At 38.9% G+C, this 22,293-nt stretch overlaps 1 protein-coding gene across 1 annotated transcript in view; it reads left to right on the plus strand.

Moving 5' to 3' along the window:
• Window positions 1-22,293, plus strand: part of Cpa6 (carboxypeptidase A6) — a 354,550-nt gene that overhangs the window by 140,981 nt on the left and 191,276 nt on the right. Inside the window, exon 2 of the mRNA XM_074066936.1 lies at window positions 18,535-18,610. Within this exon, the coding sequence (XP_073923037.1) occupies window positions 18,535-18,610 (76 nt within the window). The remainder of the gene's footprint in view (window positions 1-18,534; window positions 18,611-22,293) is intronic.

Raw genomic sequence — 22,293 nt, forward strand, 5'->3', positions numbered from 1 at the left:
ATGTTTTAATTAAATAACTATCTTAATTAATAGCTTTTATTAGTATGTAAATATAAAGTAGATAATTTTCCAGGAAATTTAACTATCACAAGTAACTCAAAAAGCCAAGAGGAATTGAACAAACTAATAAGCATAGAAGAATCACAGAGTTAGAAATCTAGTATCTACCAAGAAAGGGAATGAGAGGAGGTCCCACCTTGAAAAGAATTTATGGATATGTTCTACAAAATAGTCAGAACTGTTTCTGTATCATTCAAATTTGATAATTTCTGTATCGTTCAAATTTGTCGAAGTATTACAAAGGTGAAAATTTTCATGGTCAATTCCATTATGTCAGCATAATGCTGATACCAAAATTAGACAAGGGCAATTCAAAAAGACATTATTTTAAAGTTTTATGTTTTTAAAGCCTCCCTATGAAGGACTCCAAAATACGTTATAAAATCCAGCCATTTATTTAAAAGGTAGTATTTTAAAACTAACATATTAAGTGAAAAAATAAGAGGAAATTAGAACTGCAAAATACTATAAAACAGTGTGTGTGAGAGAGACTTGAAAGAAGTGATACATAAAAAACTATTAACACTGGCTACTGGGGAAGATTCTGTTCAAAGTTGGCAGAGCACTGAGAGGATACTGTTGTCGTAATGATGTAATGGGGGGTGTATGTCATTAGTGAATGAGTATTTATTATCCCTGGGAGATTATTAATCTGGGAATCCTGCCAGCTCTATGCTATGTCCTTAAACTATAATTTAAAATGCTTATGCTGTCCTTCCTTGGACAACTTTCTGTAGGCTCTCTGAATTCGAAATTTCTGATTCACAAACACATGTACATGTAAGTGCCTGGTTGCCTGTTAGTCTTTCTAATGTCAGCCAGATTTCATCCTTTGACTCCCTCATCTTAATCCCAAAGGCATTTCATTAATTCTATAGGATTTTAACTGATGTTGTCACCTAGCAGTAGGAAAAAAAACTCAACAAATAAATTATAATGAAATATTCCTTGAATTATCTTCTTTATGGTTATGCCCTGCTAGATTTTCCCTCTCTGTTCCAACAGATACTTCATTGCGTGAAACTTCCCTTTTCATAGTACCAAGTTATTTTTCTCCACTTCAAAAAAAAATGCTAGCTATCAGATTTAGACAGAGTAAGCATTTTGTTTGGGGAAATAAATGGGGCATTTTTGGGTCATGTGATTTTATTCCTGAAGAAGGAACCGTCTTCAGGACATTCTGGTTACTGGTTATTCCATCAGTGCAATTTATTGTTTTATAAAAAAATATGTGACATTTCATGGGTTTTTCTACATGGCTTGCTTTATCCTCTGCTATTTGATAAGGAATCAAATGATAATAAACACATTTTTGACATTGCTCCTGAGAATTTCTAAAGGCTAGGGTGAAGTAACTGTTTTGTGATACAGATAGCAAAGCTGAGTTTGAGCACTCATTTTCAGGGTTGACTAATCCTAGGGGCAGTACCTTTATATCCTGTACTCAGAGAAGAGGAACCAATTGCCGGGCTGAATTGTTCATCTTTTTAAAATGAAAAGAAGAATAAAAGAAGCTGTAAAACAGCTACAGATTGCTTCCTTTGCACTATTGAGGAGCAAAGGCAGGGCCCCAGATGGAGGTGTTTTTCAGCAAGCTGTCAAGTGATCCATCCATCAAAAAAGCCATCAGCCAGCTGAGTTCTCTTTCTCTGCCAAGATTTGTAGTAGGTCAGGTGGGAGAGACCAGAGTATGATGAATCCGGGAAAAAGAAAAGTCAGAGGATTGTGTATCAGAATTGAAAAGAGTTCTAATTACAGGTAAATTCTGGAAGATATATCAGAGTTGTTTTATAGTGCCTTCACAGTGTTGTCCTCTATGGTCTCTGTGATATTGACACTGAGAAGTCATTTTGCGTGATTTTGAGGAAACCAAGCTGCAATTCTCTATTAGAGTAGTAGTGCCTAAAGCATACTAAATCATTGTCAACAAGACAATGGCCTTTTCATTCATAGACCTAACGAGGGTGGAATGGCATCATTTGAAGTTATAAAATAATTGGAAGTAAACACACAGCCCTCAAAAATCATTGCCTAAATCAGGCACAATGTCTCATACCTGTAATCCCAGCTATTAGGGAGGAGGAAAGGGTGAAGATTGTGGTTCAAGTCCAGTCTGGGCAAAAAGTTAGCAAGATCTGATCTCAACTGACAAGTCAGGTGTGGTGGCACATTCCTGTCATTCAGCCTCACAGGAAGCATAGGTTAAAGGATAGCTGGACACGCCAGCCTAACAAAAGACCTTACCTGAAACATAACTAAAGCAAAAAGGTGGGGTATGGCTGAAGTGGTAGAGCACCTACCTGGCAAGCATGGGACCCTGAGTTCAAGCCCTAGTAGCACCAAAAAAAAAAAATCATTGCTCAACAAATCCAGAAGGCATTCTGGTCAAGGGGTTGATGTTCTTCACATTACTTTACTTCATCTTGGAAACTGCTGTTCTTCTAAGAAGTAAAACCATGGAAAACCATGCGACTTCCATCCTCATTCCTGGTGCACCTTTGGGTCTGGAGAGACAAGTTGTGGGTGAACTGTGGTTTTTATTTTCCTCTATCATCAGTCATTGTTAAATACCATAGAAAATTATGAAAAAAATTCATTCCTATTGTACTTCATTCACTTAGATTGTTTTTTTATTTTCTCTAGAAGCCAGTCATTCTCAGCAATCTCATTCATGCCAATCCATTAATAAATATTTAATAAGCATTTACTCTATGCAAAACCCATTGTGCAGCTGTGCTTATTACATTCTACAGCTGTGCTTCCTAACCTGTGTCATTGTGACACTCCTGGAAACTGATAATATCTGTCTGGCAATCTGGGAAAGGTATCACCCCATAGAGACTTCTTTGGCAGACAGAAAAACACAAATCATCTTAGGCTGTTTAAGGCCTGTACAGAAAGCACCATATAGTGTGTCCAAATATAATTTCAATGAGGGTAAAATGTTAGTGGTTGTAAACATTGATTTTAAATATGTATCACTCTAAAAGTTTTATAGTCATCAATATCTCATGGTACACCTGTAAGCTACTGGTGGTCCCTTCTGTTTAACCCCCCACCTCAAGTCATTTAGTATCTCTGTATTAGAGAAGTGAAATGATGCTCCATATAGATGGGTTTTATCTTTTTTTTTTCTTTTTTTAATTATTCATTTATTCACATGTGCATACATTGTTTGGGTCATTTCTCCCCCTGCCCCCCTCCTCCAGCCTCACCTACCTCCCCCCCCTCACTTCCAGGCAGAACTTGTTCTGCCCTTATCTCTAATTTTGTTGAAGAAAAGACATAAGCATATATAATAAGGAAGACAAAGGCTTTTTGCTAGTTGAGTTAAGGATAGCTATACAGAAAGATTCCTAGCATTACTTTCGTGTACACATGTGTTACAACCCATGTTGATTCATCTCTAACTGACCTTTACACTGGTTCCAGATCCCCTTCTCATGTTGACCTCTGTTGCTTTAAGGTTACTGTATTAGTTCTTCTGGAGTGGGGACATCAAACGCTTTCATGTTTTGGGTTTTCTACCTATTCTTATATCTCCCGTATGTGCTCTCCCTTTGTCATGTGACCCAAGTTAACCACATTGCTGTATTTGCCCTAGAGCTAAAGTCCGCATATGAGGGAGAACATATGATTTTTGGTCTTCTGAGCCTGGCTGACCTCGCTCAGAATGATGTTCTCCAGTTCTAGATGACTTTTATCTTTATTGTTCTTCCTGTGAGAAGAATCCAAACAAGATACTCTCTGTAATATTTGAGGTTTTCTCCTGAAAAGTCACATGCCTTTTCAACATTAGTTTAAAAACAGTAATAATGGGAGCTGGGGATATAGCTCAGTGGCAGAGCACTTGCCTAGCGAGAAAAAGACATGATAATGATTCTTTTTACTTCTGTCATCAGGTACTTTTTTTCTTTGTTCTGAACTCTTCATAAAAGTTGCTATCCTTTATTGTCACTGTACCTACATATTTGGTCTCTTTCTACATTTTTTTTTATTCATATGTGCATACAGGCTTGGGTCATTACTCCCCCCTGCGCCCACCCCCTCCCTTACCACCCAATCCGCCCCCTCCCTCTCCCCCCTACCCCCTCAATACCCAGCAGAAACTATTTTGCCCTTATTTCTAATTTTGTTGTAGAGAGAGTATAAGCAATAATAGGAAGAAACAAGGGTTTTTGCTGGTTGAGATAAGGATAGCTATACAGGGCATTGACTCACATTGGTTTCCTGTGCCTGTGTGTTACCTTCTAGGTTAATTCTTTTTGATCTAACCTTTTCTCTAGTTCCTGGTCCCCTTTTCCTATTGGCCTCAGTTGCTTTAAGGTATCTGCTTTAGTTTCTCTGCGTTAAGGCAACAAATGCTACCTAGTTTTTTAGGTGTTTTACCTATCCTCACCCCTCCCTTGTGTGCTCTCGCTTTTATCATGTGCTCAAAGTCCAATCCCCTTGTTGTGTTTGCCCTTGATCTAATGTCCACATATGAGGGAGAACATACGATTTTTGGTCTTTTGGGCCAGGCTAACCTCACTCAGAATGATGTTCTCCAATTCCATCCATTTACCAGCGAATGATAACATTTCCTTCTTCTTCATGGCTGCATAAGATTCCATTGTGTATAGATACCACATTTTCTTAATCCATTCGTCAGTGCTGGGGCATCTTGGCTGTTTCCATAACTTGTCTATTGTGAATAGTGCCGCAATAAACATGGGTGTGCAGCTGCCTCTGGAGTAACCTGTGTCACAGTCTTTTGGGTATATCCCCAAGAGTGGTATTGCTGGATCAAATGGAAGATCAATGTCTAGCTTTTTAAGTAGCCTCCAAATTTTTTTCCAGAGTGGTTGCTCTAGTTTACATTCCCACCAAAAGTGTAAAAGGGTTTCTTTTTCCCCGCATCCTTGCCAATACCTGTTGTTGGTGGTGTTGCTAATGATGGCTATTCTAACAGGGGTGAGGTGGAATCTTAGTGTGGTTTTAATTTGCATTTCCTTTATTGCTAGAGATGGTGAGCATTTTTTCATGTGTTTTCTGGCCATTTGAATTTCTTCTTTTGAGAAAGTTCTGTTTAGTTCATGTGCCCATTTCTTTATTGGTTCATTAGTTTTGGGAGAATTTAGTTTTTTAAGTTCCCTATATATTCTGGTTATCAGACCTTTGTCTGATGTATAGCTGGCAAATATTTTCTCCCACTCTGTGGGTGTTCTCTTCAGTTTGGAGACCATTTCTTTTGATGAACCAAAGCTTTTTAGTTTTATGAGGTCCATTTATCTATGCTATCTCTTAGTTGCTATGCTGCTGGGGTTTCATTGAGAAAGTTCTTACCTATACCTACTAACTCCAGAGTATTTCCTACTCTTTCCTGTATCAACTTTAGAGTTTGTGGTCTGATATTAAGATCCTTGATCCATTTTGAGTTAATCTTGGCATAAGGTGATATACATGGATCTAGTTTCAGTTTTTTGCAGACTGCTAACAAGTTTTCCCAGCAGTTTTTGTTGAAGAGGCTGCAATTTCTCCATCGTATATTTTTTTTTTCATTTTTCTTTTATTATTCATATGTGCATACAAGGCTTGGTTTATTTCTCCCCCCTGCCCCCACCCCCTCCCTTACCACCCACTCCACCCCCTCCCGCTCCCCCCCTCAATACCCAGCAGAAACTATTTTGCCCTTATCTCTAATTTTGTTGTAGAGAGAGTATAAGCAATAATAGGAAGGAACAAGGGGTTTTGCTGGTTGAGATAAGGATAGCTATACAGGGCATTGACTCACATTGATTTCCTGTGCGTGTGTGTTACCTTCTAGGTTAATTCTTTTTAATCTAACCTTTTCTCTAGTTCCTGGTCCCCTTTTCCTATTGGCCTCAGTTGCTTTAAGGTATCTGCTTTAGTTTCTCTGCATTAAGGGCAACAAATGCTAGCTAGTTTTTTAGGTGTCTTACCTATCCTCACCCCTCCCTTGTGTGCTCTCGCTTTTATCATGTGCTCATAGTCCAATCCCCTTGTTGTGTTTGCCCTTGATCTAATGTCCACATATGAGGGAGAACATATGATTTTTGGTCTTTTGAGCCAGGCTAACCTCACTCAGAATGATGTTCTCCAATTCCATCCATTTACCAGCGAATGATAACATTTCGTTCTTCTTCATGGCTGCATAAAATTCCATTGTGTATAGATACCACATTTTCTTAATCCATTCGTCAGTGCTGGGGCATCATGGCTGTTTCCATAACTTGGCTATTGTGAATAGTGCCGCAATAAACATGGATGTGCAGGTGCCTCTGGAGTAACAGTCTTTTGGGTATATCCCCAAGAGTGGTATTGATGGATGAAATGGTAGATCGATGTCCAGCTTTTTAAGTAGCCTCCAAATTTTTTTCCAGAGTGGTTGTACTAGTCTACATTCCCACCAACAGTGTAAGAGGGTTCCTTTTTCCCCGCATCCTCGCCAACACCTGTTGTTGGTGGTGTTGCTGATGATGGCTATTCTAACAGGGGTGAGGTGGAATCTTGGTGTGGTTTTAATTTGCATTTCCTTTATTGCTAGAGATGATGAGCATTTTTTCATGTGTTTTCTGGCCATTTGAATTTCTTCTTTTGAGAAAGTTCTGTTTAGTTCACCTGCCCATTTCTTTATTGGTTCATTAGTTTTGGGAGAATTTAGTTTTTTAAGTTCCCTGTATATTCTGGTTATCAGTCCTTTGTCTGATGTATAGTTGGCAAATATTTTGTCCCACTCTGTGGGTGTTCTCTTCAGTTTAGAGACCATTTCTTTTGATGAACAGAAGCTTTTTAGTTTTATGAGGTCCCATTTATCTATGCTATCTCTTAGTTGCTGTGCTGCTGGGGTTTCATTGAGAAAGTTCTTACCTATACCTACTAACTCCAGAGTATTTCCTACTCTTTCTTGTATCAACTTAAGAGTTTGGGGTCTGATATTAAGATCCTTGATCCATTTTGAGTTAATCTTGGTATAGGGTGATATACATGGATCTAGTTTCAGTTTTTTGCAGACTGCTAACCAGTTTTCCCAGCAGTTTTTGTTGAAGAGGCTGCTATTTCTCCATCGTATATTTTTAGCTCCTTTGTCAAAGATAAGTTGCTCATAGTTGTGTGGCTTCATATCTGCATCCTCTATTCTGTTCCACTGGTCTTCATGTCTGTTTTTGTGCCAGTACCATGCTGTTTTTATTATTATTGCTTTGTAATATAGTTTGAAGTCAGGTATTGTGATACCTCCTGCATTGTTCTTTTGACTGAGTATTGCCTTGGCTATTCGTGGCGTCTTGTGTTTCCATATAAATTTAACAGTAGATTTCTCAATCTCTTTGATGAATGTCATTGGAATTTTGATGGGAATTGCATTAAACATGTAGATTACTTTTGGGAGTATCGACATTTTTACTATGTTGATTCTACCAATCCATGAGCATGGGAGATCTCTCCACTTTCTATAGTCTTCCTCAATCTCTTTCTTCAGAAGTGTATAGTTTTCCTTGTAGAGGTCTTTCACATCTTTTGTTAGGTTTACACCTAGGTATTTGATTTTTTTTGAGGCTATTGTAAATGGAATTGTTTTCATACATTCTTTTTCCGTTTGCTCATTGTTAGTGTATAGAAATGCTAATGATTTTTCTATGTTGATTTTATATCCTGCTACCTTGCTATAGCTATTGATGATGTCTAGAAGCTTCTGAGTAGAGTTTTTTGGGTCTTTAAGGTATAGGATCATGTCATCTTCAAATAGGGATATTTTGACAGTTTCTTTACCTATTTGTATTCCTTTTATTCCTTCTTCTTGCCTAATTGCTCTGGCTAGGAATTCCAGTACTATGTTGAATAGGAGTGGAGATAGTGGGCATCCTTGTCTGGTTCCTGATTTTAGAGGGCATGGTTTCAGTTTTTCTCCATTAAGTATAATGCTGGCTGTAGGTTTGTCATATATGGCTTTTATAATGTTGAGGAACTTTCCTTCTATTCCTAGTTTTCTTAGAGCTTTTATCATGAAATGATGTTGGATCTTATCAAAGGCTTTTTCTGCATCTATTGAGATGATCAAGTGGTTTCTGTCTTTGCTTCTGTTAATGTGGTTTATTACGTTTATTGATTTTCGTATGTTGAACCACCCCTGCATCCCTGGGATGAAGCCTACCTGGTCGTGGTGAATAATCTTTTTGATGTGTTGCTGAATTCGGTTTGCTGTTATTTTGTTGAGGATTTTTGCATCAATGTTCATTAAGGAGATTGGCCTATAGTTCTCCTTTTTGGAGGTGTCTTTGCCTGGTTTTGGGATAAGTGTAATACTGGCTTCATAAAATGTGTTTGGCAGTTTTCCTTCCCTTTCTATTTCATGGAACAGTTTAAGGAGGGTTGGTATCAGTTCTTCTTTAAAGGTCTGATAGAATTCAGCAGAGAATCCATCAGGTCCTGGACTTTTCTTTTTGGGGAGACTCTTGATTGCTGCTTCAATTTCATTTTGTGTTATAGGTCTATTCAGGTGATTAATTTCCTCTTGGTTCAGTTTTGGATGATCATATGTATCTAGAAATCTGTCCATTTCTTTTAGATTTTCAAATTTATTTGAATATAGGTTCTCAAAGTAGTCCCTGATGATTTCCTGGACTTCCATGGTGTTTGTTGTTATCTCCCCTTTTGCATTCCTGATTCTACTAATTTGGGTTTTTTCTCTCCTCATTTTAGTCAGGTTTGCCAGGGTTCTATCGATCTTGTTTATTTTTTCAAAGAACCAACTTTTTGTTTCATTAATTCTTTGTATGGATTTTTTGGTTTCTATTTCGTTGATTTCAGCTCTTATTTTTATTATTTCTCTCCTTCTATTTGTTTTGGGATTTGCTTGTTCTTGTTTTTCTAGGAGTTTGAGATGTATCATTAGGTCATTGATTTGGGATCGTTCAATCTTTTTAATATATGCACTCATGGCTATAAACTTTCCTCTCAAGACTGCCTTAGCTGTGTCCCATAGGTTCTGGTAGGTTGTGTTTTCATTTTCATTGACTTCTAGGAACTTTTTAATTTCCTCTTTTATTGCATCGATGATCCATTCTTCATTAAGTAATGAGTTATTTAGTTTCCAGCTGTTTGCATGTTTTTTGTCTTTACTTTTGTTGTTGAGTTCTACTTTTACTGCATTGTGGTCAGATAGTATGCATGGTATTATTTCTATTTTCTTATATTTGCTGAGGCTTGCTTTGTGCCCTAGGATATGATCTATTTTGGAGAAGGTTCCATGGGCTGCTGAGAAGAATGTATATTGTGTAGAGGTTGGATGAAATGTTCTGTAGACATCTACTAGGTCCACTTGATCTATTGCATATTTTAGATCTTGGATTTCTTTATTGAGTTTTTGTTTGGATGACCTATCTATTGATGATAATGGAGTGTTAAAGTCTCCCACAACCACTGTGTTGGTGTTTATATATGCTTTTAGGTCTTTCAGGGTATGTTTGATGAAATTGGGTGCGTTGACATTGGGTGCATACAGATTGATGATTATTATTTCCTTTTGGTCTATTTCCCCTTTTATTAGTATGGAATGTCCTTCTTTATCTCGTTTGATCAATGTAGGTTTGAAGTCTACTTTGTCAGAGATAAGTATTGCTACTCCTGCTTGTTTTCGGGGGCCATTGGCTTGGTAAATCTTCTTCCAGCCTTTCATCCTAAGCATATGCTTATTTCTGTCAGTGAGATGAGTCTCCTGTAAGCAACAAATTGTTGGATCTTCTTTTTTAATCCATTTTGTCAAACGGTGTCTTTTGATGGGTGAATTAAGTCCATTAACATTAAGTGTTAGTACTGATAGGTATGTGGTGATTCCTGCCATTTAGTTATCTTATTTGTTTGAAGGTTTGATTGTGTGTACCTAACTTGATGTTACTCTCTACTGTCTTGCTTTTTCTTATCCTGTGGTTTGGTGCTGGCTGCCTTTTCATGGTTAAGTTGGGTGTCACTTTCTGTGTGCAGGATCCCTTGCAGAATCTTTTGTAATGGTGGCTTTGTGGTCACATATTGTTTTAGTTTCTGCTTATCATGGAAGACTTTTATTGCTCCATCTATTTTGAATGATAGCTTTGCTGGGTAGAGTATCCTGGGGTTGAAGTTATTTTCATTCAGTGCCCGGAAGATCTCACCCCACGCTCTTCTTGCTTTTAATGTTTCTGTTGAAAAGTCTGCTGTGATTTTGATGGGTTTACCTTTGTATGTTACTTGTTTTTTCTCTCTTGCAGCCTTCAATATTCTTTCCTTAGTTTCTGAACTTGTTGTTTTAATGATGATATGTCATGGAGTAGTTCTATTTTGATCTGGTCTGTTTGGTGTCCTGGAGGCCTCTTGCATTTGTATGGGAATATCTTTCTCTAGATTTGGGAAATTTTCCGTTATTATTTTGTTGAATATATTACGCATTCCCTTCGCTTGCACCTCTTCTCCTTCTTCGATGCCCATGATTCTCAAGTTTGGTCTTTTGATGGAGTCGGTGAGTTCTTGCATTTTCTTTTCACAGGTCTTGAGTTGTTTAATTAATAGTTCTTCAGTTTTTCCTTTAATTACCATTTCATCTTCAAGTTCTGAGATTCTGTCTTCTGTTTGTTCTATTCTGCTGGATTGGCCTTCCGTTTTGTTTTGCAGTTCTCTTTCATTCTTTTTTCTGAGGTTTTCCATATCCTGGCTGTTTTCTTCTTTATTATTGTCTATTTTTGTCCTGAGTTCATTTATCCATTTATTCATTGTGTTCTCTCTTTCACTTTGGTGTTTATACAGTGCTTCTATAGTTTCCTTTATTTCTTCTTTTGCTTTTTCAAGTTCTCTATTTTTATTGTCTTGGAATTTCTTGAGTGTCTCCTGTACATTTTGGTTGACCCTATCCAGTATCATCTCTATAAAATTCTCATTGAGTACTTGTAGTATGTCTTCTTTTAAATTATTCTTGTAAGCTTCATTGGGTCCTTTGGCATAGTTTATCTTCATTTTGTTGGAGTCTGGCTCTGAGTTTCTGTTCTCTTCATTCCCCTCTGGTTCCTGTACTAATTTTTTGCTGTGGGGAAACTGGTTTCCTTGTTTTTTCTGTCTTCCTGTCATTGTCCTTGGTGTTGTTACTGTCCCTGTACTGTGTGTAATTAAGTATTTTCTAGCTTGTAATAATAACAATGGTAATATTGAGAATGGAAGAGTGAGCTGAGATGGAAAGCAAGAAGTTAAAGAAAAGGGGAAAACAAATATACAGACAAGAGGGAGAAAGCAGAACAAGGTATCAGGCAAGAGAGTTTCAAAGGTATAAACAGGGAGTGTTAGTGTACTAATCGACAGTAAGCTGAACAGACAATAGAGTGACAGAGAGAGGATTGAAAATCAAAGATAAAAAAAATAAAAAATAAGTATATGAAAGTAATATCTATTTATAAAAATGAATTAAAATAAAATGGAAAATAGAAAATTAAAAAAAACAAAAAAAACCAAAAAACCAAAAAACTTCCAAGTTTATATGCAATGCAATTTCAGTCTTAATAATTTGGATGTCCGTCTCAATCTCCAGTCCTGGAGTTGGTGCCTCAGATGTTGTTCTGTAGTTGTCTCATCAAAGGGGATGCATAAAGTAGAACAAAACTACACTCACACACACACAGAAGAAGAAAAAAAAAAGCCCCACCAAGTGTCCCCAGTTCAAATGCAATACAGTTTCAGTAAGTTTTTCGGCTTGCAGGTGTAATTCGGTTGTTCTCTCATCAAAGGTAGGGAGAAAAAGAAAAAAAAGCGTCTGGAGGCAGTTCTGAGAGTGGTATCTGCAACTGTGGCTTGCCTGCCTGCTGCTCTCAGCCTGTAGCTGGCGGCGTTATTTATGCAGATCTCTGGGGTGAGCTTAGCACTCACCTGGTCCCACAGGCTTTGTTTGCTCAGAGTTCTCCTGTGCGGGGGAGGGGGGCCTCTGCTACAGGCTTTTCCCTTTCCAAGCACTGGGAAAGGCGACACTGCCCCGCGTTGTCAGGCCTGCGTGTTTATTTACAGTTCACGTGGGAAGTGGTTCTTCCCTCCTTTCACAAGCGTCCCCGCTCCTGGTTGCTGGCGCGCCCCGCTCCCGCCAGAGCCTCTCCGGCCCGCCCGGCTCATTTATTTACAGTCCCGGGAAGGGTTCCCTTCCCCCAATCTTCAGGGCTCAGGGCGCCCCACCCTCTTTCCAGCGTGTCTTAACTGTTCTTATTGCTTATTACTCAGTTTCTCTTTTTTTCCCGGGTGGAGGTCAGTCTGTCCAGGGGGCTATGCTGCTCTGGCCCAGGCTTGTCTGTGGGGGAACCGCGGTACCGCGAAGCTCACCTGGTCCGCGTCTTCCCAAGCCGTATGGGCACCGGCCACTGGCGGCCCGGGGGCCTCCTCAGTTCTCCGTTTAACGTGAAGTGGAGATTCTCTGCGCCGGCTGGAGATGTGGAGGAGTCAAAGTTATGCCTTTTCCCGGTGATTATGCCTGCAAAGTGTGTCTCCAGCGTCTCTCCAAGATTTCACTATAGGAGGGTCGCTTTCTGCTTCCTACCTCTAGCCGCCATCTTGGAATTCTCCATCGTATATTTTTAGCTCCTTTGTCAAAAACAAGTTGGTTATAGTTGTGTGGCTTCATATCTGGGTCCTCTATTCTGTTCCACTGGTCTTCATGTCTGTTTTTGTGCCAGTACCATGCTGTTTTTATTGTTATTGCTTTGTAATATAGTTTGAAGTCAGGTATTGTGATACCTCCTGCATTGTTCTTTTGACTGAGTATTGCCTTGGCTATTCATGGCTTCCTGTGTTTCCATATAAATTTAACGGTAGATTTTTCAATCTCTTTAATGAATATCATTGTAATTTTGATGGGAACTGCATTAAACATGTAGATTACTTTTGGGAGTATCGACATTTTTACTATGTTGATTCTACCAATCCATGAGCATGGGAGATCTCTCCACTTTTTCCTCAATCTCTTTCTTCAGAAGTGTATAGTTTTCCTTGTAGAGGTCGTTCACATCTTTTGTTAGATTTATACCTAGGTATTTTTTTTTTTTGAGGCTATTGTAAATGGAATTGTTTTCATACATTTTTTTTCCGTTTGCTCATTGTTAGTGTATAGAAATGCTAATGATTTTTCTATGTTGATTTTATATCCTGCTACCTTGCTATACCTATTGATGATGTCTACAAGCTTCTGAGTAGAGTTTTTTGGGACTTTAAGGTATAGGATCATGTCATCTGCAAATAGGGATATTTTGACAGTTTCTTTACCTATTTGTATTCCTTTTATTCCTTTTTCTTGCCTAATTGCTCTGGCTAGGAATTCCAGTACTATGTTGAATAGGAGTGAAGATAGTGGGCATCCTTGTCTGGTTCCTGATTTTAGAGGGAATGGTTTCAATTTTTCTCCATTAAGTATAATGCTGGCTATAGGTTTGTCATATATAGCCTTTATAATGTTGAGGTACTTTCCTTCTATTCCTAGTTTTCTTAGAGCTTTTGTCATGAAATGGTGTTGGATCTTATCAAAGGCTTTTTCTGCATCTATTGAGATGATCAAGTGGTTTTTGTCTTTGCTTCTGTTAATGTGGTTTATTACGTTTATTGATTTTCATATGTCGAACCACCCCTGCATCCCTGAGATGAAGCCTACTTGGTCGTGATGAATAATCTTTTTGATGTGTTGCTGAATTCGGTTTGCCATGATTTTGTTGAGGATTTTTGCATCAATGTTCATTAAGGAGATTGGCCTATAGTTCTCCTTTTTGGAGGTGTCTTTGCCTGGTTTTGGGATAAGTGTAATACTGGCTTCATAAAATGTGTTTGGCAGTTTTCCTTCCCTTTCTATTTTGTGGAACAGTTTAAGCAGGGTTGGTATCAGTTCTTCTTTAAAGGTCTGGTAGAATTCAGCAGGAATCCATCAGTCCCTGGACTTTTCTTTTAGGGGAGACTCTTGACTGGTGCTTCAATTTCATTTTGTGTTATAGGTCTATTCATGTGGTTAATTTCCTCTTGGTTCAGTTTTGGATGATCATATGTATCTAGAAATCTGTCCATTTCTTTAAGATTTTCAAATTTCTTTGAATATAGGTTCTCAAAGTAGTCTCTGATGATTTCCTGGACTTCCATGGTGTTTGTTGTTATCTCTCCTTTTGTATTCCTGGTTCTACTAATTTGGGTTTTTTCTCTCCTCATTTTAGTCAGGTTTGCCAGGGGACTATCGATCTTGTTTATTTTTTCAAAGAACCAACTTTTTGTTTCATTAATTCTTTGTATGGTTTTTCTTGTTTCTATTTCATTGATTTCAGCTGTTATTTTTATTATTTCTCTCCTTCTATTTTTTGGGGGATTTGCTTGTTCTTGTTTTTCTAGGAGTTTGAGATGAATCATTAGGTCATTGATTTGGGCTCTTTCAGTCTTTTTAATATATGCACTCATGGCTATAAACTTTCCTCTCAGGATTGCCTTAGCTGTGTCCCATAGGTTCCGGTAGGTTGTGTTTTCATTCTCATTGACTTCCAGGAACTTTTTAATTTCCTCTTTTATTTCATCGATGATCCATTCTTCATTAAGTAATGAATTATTTAGTTTCCAGCTGTTTGCATGTCTTTTGTCTTTACTTTTGTTGTTGAGTTCTACTTTTACTGCATTGTGATCAGATAGTATGCACGGTATAATTTCTATTTTCTTATATTTGCTGAGACTTGCTTTGTGCCCTAGGATATGATCTATTTTGGAGAAGGTTCCATGGGCTGCTGAGAAGAATGTATATTGTGTAGAGGTTGGATGAAATGTTCTGTAGACATCAACTAGGTCCATTTGATCTATTGCATATTTTAGATCTTGGATTTCTTTATTGATTTTTTGTTTGGATGACCTATCTATTGATGATAATGGGGTGTTAAAGTCTCCCACAACCACTGTGTTGGTGTTTATATATGCTTTTAGGTCTTTCAGGGTATGTTTGATGAAATTGGGTGCGTTGACATTGGGTGCATACAGGTTGATGATTATTATTTCCTTTTGGTCTACTTCCCCTTTTATTAGTATGGAATGTCCTTCTTTATCTCATTTGAACAATGTAGGCTTGAAGTCTACTTTGTCAGAGATAAGTATTGCTATTCCTGCCTGTTTTGGGGGGCCATTGGCTTGGTAAATCTTCTTCCAGCCTTTCATCCTAAGCATATGCTTATTTCTGTCGGTGAGATGGGTCTCCTGTAAGCAACAAATTGTTGGATCTTCGTTTTTTATCCATTTCATCAAGTGGTGCCTTTTGATGGGTGAATTAAGTCCATTAACATTAAGCATTAGTACTGATAGGTATGTGGTGATTCCTGTCATTTAGTTGTCTTAGTTGTTTGAAGGTTTGATTGTGTGTACGTAAGTTGAGGTTACTCTCTATTGTCTTGCTTTTTCTTTTCCTGCGGTTTGGTGCTGCCTGTCTTTTCATGGTTAAGTTGGGTTTCACTTTCTGTGTGCAGAATCCCTTGAAGAATCCTTTGTAGTGGTGGCTTTGTGGTCACATATTGTTTTAGTTTCTGCTTATCATGGAAGACTTTTATTGCTCCATCTATTTTGAATGATAGTTTTGCTGGGTAGAGTATCCTGGGGTTGAAGTTATTTTCATTCAGTGCCCAGAAGATCTCACCCCACACTCTTCTTGCTTTTAATGTTTCTGTTGAGAAGTCTGCTGTGATTTTGATGGTTTTACCTCTGTATGTTACTTGTTTTTTCTCTCTTATAGCCTTCAATATTCTTTCCTTAGTTTCTGAACTTGTTGTTTTAATAATGATATGTCGTGGGGTAGTTCTATTTTGATCTGGTCTGTTTGGTGTCCTGGAGGCCTCTTGCATCTGTATGGAAATATCTTTCTCTAGATTTGGGAAATTTTCCGTTATTATTTTGTTGAATATATTACGCATTCCCTTCGCTTGCACCTCTTCTCCTACTTTGATGCCCATGATTCTCAAGTTTGGTCTTTTGATGGAGTCAGTGAGTTCTTGCATTTTCTTTTCACAGGTCTTGAGTTGTTTAATTAATAGTTCTTTGGCTTTTCCTTTAATTACCATTTCATCTTCAAGTTCTGAGATTCTGTCTTCTGTTTGTTCTATTCTGCTGGATTGGCCTTCCGTTTTGTTTTGCAGTTCTGTTTCATTCTTTTTTCTGAGGTTTTCCATATCTTGGCTGGTTTCCTCTTTAATGTTGTCTATTTTTGTCCTGAGTTCATTTATCTGTTTATTCATCGTGTTCTCTGTTTCACTTTGGTGTTTATACAGTGCTTCTATGGTTTCCTTTATTTCTTCTTTTGCTTTTTCAAATTCCCTATTTATTGTCTTGGAATTCCTTGAGTGTCTCCTGTACATTTTGGTTGACCCTATCCAGTATCATCTCTATAAAATTCTCATTGAGTACCTGTAGTATGTCTTTTAAATTATTCTTGTGGGCTTCATTGGGTCCTTTGGCATAGTTTGTCTTCATTTTGTTGGAGTCTGGATCTGAGTACCTGTTTTCTTCATTCCCCTCTGGTTCCTGTACTAATTTTTTGCTGTGGGGAAACTGGTTTCCGTTTTTCTTTCTTCCCATCATTGTCTTTGGTGTTGTTACTGTCCCTGTACTGTGTGCAATTAAGTATTTTCTAGCTTGTAATAATAACAATGGTAATATTTTGAATGGAAGGGTGAGCTGAGATGGAAAGCAAGAAGTTAAAGAAATGGGAAAAACAAATACACAGACTGTTAGGAGAAAACAGAACAAGGTATCAGACAAGAATGTTTCAAAGGTATAAACAGGGAGCTTTAGTGTACTAATTGACAGTAAGCTGAACAGACATTAGAAAGACAGAGAGAGGATTGAAAATCAAAAATAAAAAAAAATAAAGATAAGAATAAAAATAAAAAATAAGTAAATGAAAGAAAAATCTATATATAAATATGTATTAAAATAAAATGAAAAAATAGAAAATTTTTAAAAACCCAAAAAACCAAAAAACCTCCAAGTTCAAATGCAATGAAGTTTCAGTCTTAATAATTTTTGTGTCCGTCTCAGTCTCCAATCCTGGAGATGGTGCCTCAGATATTGTTCTGTAGTTGTTTCATCAAAGGGGATGCATAAAGTAGAATAAAACTACACACACATGAACAAAAAAAAAAACCCTCCCAGTGACCCAAGTTCAAATGCAATAATACAGTTTCAGTAAGTTTTTCAGCTTGCAGGTGTAATTCGGTTGTTCTCTCATCAAAGGTAGGGAGACAAAGAAAAAAAGAGAGTGTGGGGACAGTTCTGAGAATGGTAACTGCAACTGTGGCTTGCCTGCCAGCTGCTGTCAGCCTGCCTTTGCTAGAGGCATTATTTATGCAGATCTCAGGGGTGTGCTTAGCACTTACCTGGCCCTGTAGGCTTTGTTTACTCAGATTTTTCCTGTGCGTGAGCCTCTGCTACAAGCTTTTGCCTTTCCAAGCACACTGGGAAAAGTGACATTGTACCCACATTGTCAGGCCTGCATATTTATTTACAGTTCATGTGGGAGGTTGGTCTTCCCCCCTCTCCTGTGCAGTTTTCCTCCCACCGCCACTTTCACAAGCTTTCCTGCTCCTGATTACTGGGGCAGTGCTGCTGCTCCTGCCAGCTGCCATGTTTGTTTACAGTTCACGTGGGAAGTGGGTGGTCCCTCCTCTCCTGTGGAGTTTTCCTCCCTCTGCCACTCTCACAAGCTTTCCTGCTCCTGGTTGCTGGGCACACCCCCCACTCCTGCCAGAGGCTCTCCGGCCAGGCCGGCTTATTTATTTATAGTCCTGAGGAGGGTTCCCTTCCCCCAATCTTCAGCGCTCAGTGCACCCCACCCTCTTTCCCATGTGTCTTTATTGTTCTTATTGCTTATTACTCAGTTTCTCTTTTTTTCCCCGGGTGGAGGTCGGTCTGTCCAGGGGGCTATGCTGCTCTGGCCCAGGCTTTTCTGTGGGAGTACCACGTACCATGAAGCTCACCTGGTGCGCATCTTCCCAAGCCATCTGGGTGCCGGCGACTGGTGGCCCGGGGGCCCTCCTGGTTTCTCCGTTTAACGTGAAGTGGAGATTCTCTGCGCCGGCTGGAGGTGTGGAGGGGTCAAAGTTATGCCTCTTCTCAGTGATTATGCCTGCAAAGTGTGTCTCCAGCATCTCTCCAAGATTTCACTATAGGAGGCTTGCTTTCTGCTTCCTCCCTCTAGCTGCCATCTTAGAATCCCTCCTCTTTCTACATTTATAATATTACATGTGAGTTTGTAATCTTCAAAAGCTGATAAAATATAAAATAGGTTTAAGACAAGGATAAAAGACCCAATATAATCAGAGAATAACAACTGTACAAAATACTCACTAGTCAGTGAAGTTTTGCTGCTTTTCTTAAATGCAGAAACAGTTTCTTTTGGTTAAAAAAGAGAAAGAAAGAGAGATGGCTAATATCCTTATTTTTGAAAGGTAAATATTACCTTTTTCCCTTTTTTTATAGTGATAAAGTGGTAAGAGTTATTCCCAAAACAGAAGAAGAAGCATATGCACTGAAGAAAACATACCACCAATTTAAGGTAACAGAGCATCCAACTCGCTTGTAGCCTTACACTTGTGATGGATTTACAGGTCTTTGCTGACTGGGGTTGAATAATTGGAATTAATTATCCAAGGATGTAAAAGCTTTAAAACAAGTTGAAAGAGCATTTAAAGAATAATTGACTTTAGGCTACTCAAAAATTAGTTCATTTATTATTGGTCTCCCAGGTGGACTGTAAGCTTCATGAGAGAGTTTGTCTACTTTTGTAGACTACAACAATGGTTGTAGTCCCAGTGGGTGTCTAGAATGTGCTAGAAACTCAGCAAGTACATTACTTGTTTTCTCTTTAATGAATGAGTGGATTTAGCTTATACTTTTCAGAGCTTCACTTTTTTTTTGAGGGCTTCAAGGCTTCATACAGGTTGCCTCAATACTTTCCTCCTAATTAAAACTTAAGTAGAAGTAAATTGAGGACCCTAAACTAGAAATTCAAGTTATTTAGTGTTGCCATGTTTCAGTGGGTCTGATAAGAGAATTGTGTTGCCAAAGGTTGAAGGCTCTGATTATTCAATCTTGAGTGAATTTTATGGATTTTAGAGTTAGAGAGTTTCTTATCTCTCCATCACTGCATATAATTGTTAGCTTTAACTAAAAAGTCATGATGAGGAATGTGGCAGTTGGCGCTCTTCCATTCCTACAAAAAAAGAGGCAGGCCCATAAAATGCATGGTGGTTTAGGTTTCATTTTAATGGATAGCAAAGCAGATTACCGAAGGGACCTCATTAATCTTTAATATGGGACAAATATTTTCCCTAACTGGTAGAAATAGAGTCTGTCATGCTTTGATTTTTTGCTTTTAATACTACATTTATTTGCAAGTGAAGTTTTGAATTTTGAGTTTATTGATTCCCTTTCTACCTTCTCATTCCCAGCCATGACACAAGTATTGTCCAGTTAAAGCACTGTCATCTCATTACCTCCTCAGATTGGGGTTATTTTACCAAACACCTGAGACTGTTCTCTGGGTGTTTCCTAAAGCCTCCTTCTCTTCTCATCCACTTCTGCAATGATGACATTAGCCCTCTTCTGGTCACGATGTCGTTTTCAGTAGTAATATTCAAATACTCTCTCAACAGACGTAAAAGTTGCAAAGAAAGCCAGGCACTAGTGGCTCACACCTGTAATCCTAACTACTTGGAAGGCTGAAATCAGGAGGATCATGGTTTGAAGTCAACCTGGGCAAAAAGTTCATAAGAACCCCATCTCTACTAAATAGCTGGGCACAGTAAAACACATCTGTTATCCCAACCTACACAGAAGGCTGAGATCAGGAGGATGGTAGTTGCAGACCAGCCTGAGCAAAAAGTTTGTAAGACCCCCATCTCAAAGAAAACAAAGCTGGGCATAGTGGGGTGCTCTGTCATTTCAACAAAGGTGGGAAACTTAAAATAGGAGGATCTCAGTCCAGGCCAACCTGGACAAAAAGCAAGACCCTATCTCCAGAATAACCAGAGCAAAAAGGACTGAAGCCATGACTCAAGTGGTAGAGAGCCTGCCTAGCAATCATGAAGCCCTGAGTTCAAACTCTAAAACAGCCAAAAAGAAGTTGCAAAGAAGCAAATCAAGTTTTGAATACAAGTTTCCATCTCCATTGAAATTGGGTTTAAATATACAACTGGAAAAATGAAATGGTCATTTCCACAGTGGAGTCATGTTTAGGGAATAGATTTTTCTGAACCAAATATTGGAACAAAGGATTTTTCTCCAATTTGTGAATCTACTTACATGCTAGGTCTTAGAAAGTTATGAAAGTGAAATTGCACAGTTACCTTACCATTATCCATGCAAAGGGATCCATTGCACCATTATCAAAAGCAATAAAACTGCATCAGTGAGAGCTACTGGGGTTACTAATAAACTCTCAGAAGCCATCAAAGATGGAGGCAAAATATTTTGAACAAAGACAGGACCACTGGCATTAATGACCACACTTTCATATTGGGCTCGTTTTTGTAAGCGTTTGAAGAGAAACATTCCTGCATACTGTTTTCATTTAGTCCTGAAGGAAAGTTAATCAGCTGGGGAGGAAATGTTTTGGGTATAAAGGAGTTTATTGGACAACTAAGAGAGGGGAGGAAGAGGAGGTGAGGAAAGAGGGGAGGAGAACCAAGGGAAGAAAGGGGGTTGATGTGAACTATTGGCACTCCACAGACACTGCATGCAGCCCTTTGTGGTCTCACAAGCCCACCACAGTGCTACATGCTTTCTGTAAGTTGCCTCATTTCAACAGTGCTATGAAATGGTACTATTAGAAGCAGAGAGACAAACAGGCAGAGGTTCAGCAACTCATCTGACTCACAATGTGGAACGGGAACTTGCATCCAGCAGTGTTGACCTCTGAGGCCTGGTTGAGGCCTGCCTCTTGCTCTGGTCTGTTTGCTGTCATCGTCAGAGTGGAGAGGACTAAGGCTGAGTTTGCAGGAGTGGAGCCTACCCTCAGAATGTGAGTACTACCATGCTCTCATTTATTTCATTCCTGTCGCTGGGGGCCGTCAAGACCATCCCTGGGGTCAGTGTTTTGCAGGAGGCCTCACAGATTCAGTGTATAATCCTGCTTACAACTATGATTTATTACAGCAAAAAAAAAAAAAAAAGCAAAATCAGTAAAGGGAGAGGCACATGGGTGAAGTCTAGAGGAACCCAGGCGTAGCTTCCAAGAGTCCTCTCCCAGCGGTATCATCCAGGACATGCTTAATTCCCACAGTAATGCTTGTGACAACGCATGTGCAATGTTGACTACCAAGGAAGCTCATTAGAGACTCGGTGCCTAAGATTTTTATTGGAAGGTGATGTAGTCACTCTGCCTAGTGTGCACCAAAATTCCAGACTGCCCAAAGAAAAGCAGATGTTTGGCAGGAACCATATTATTTGCACAGTGAGTCACTTATCAGTTAAGATGATAAGAATATTTCCCAAATCCAAATTCCCAGATGCCAGCCAAGGGAAAGTTTTGCAAACAGGCCTTTCCAAAGATAACATTTTCAGCCTGCTCTTTTAAATCTCTCCTGCGTATCTCTTCATTTGCTTTCACTAAAGAAGTAGTTTTATTGGACTGAAGTTTGAGGTATTGAGCTTAGGTAAATTTCTGTCTAAAAGCATCCTGTTACCTTTATGTTCTTTTAAATTTGAATGATTTCACCAAGTGATCCATTTGCACCGTGGGAAGCAACCATTCTGGCCAGCCAGAGAAAGCAGTCTGCAAAGAAGAAAGAGTGTGACTGTCTGCCACCTTCTGCCCTATAGAGCTATAGGACAGAATAAGGGTCGTTGCTGACAGCCTCCTCACATACCTGTGCAGTGTTCCAGGATTGGAAAGGAGGAAGGCATGCAAGGAAAAGCTTTGCTCCCTTCTCCTAGAGCACAGTGTGGCCAACAGAATTCTAAGATGCCTCAAGATTTCTGCTTCCTGGTGTATGTGCCCTGCAGAATAACTCCCCTGTGAATATGATGAGATCGTCATCCCCTTGATGATGTCTTATTAGACAGCAGAAAGGAGATTGTGTGGGGTGAGCCTGACCCAATCAAGTGTGACCTTTAAATGCAAAGAGTTTTCCTCTAGCTATTCACAGAGAAAGAAGGCAGAGAAGCGCTCTTGCTGGTCTCAAAGAAAGCAGTTCCCAAACTGCTACGTGGTGAGCTGTCCGTAGGAGTCACATGGCC

This window comes from Castor canadensis, chromosome 3 (genome assembly GCF_047511655.1).
Source record: "Castor canadensis chromosome 3, mCasCan1.hap1v2, whole genome shotgun sequence".
NCBI classification, from domain to species: domain Eukaryota; kingdom Metazoa; phylum Chordata; class Mammalia; order Rodentia; family Castoridae; genus Castor; species Castor canadensis.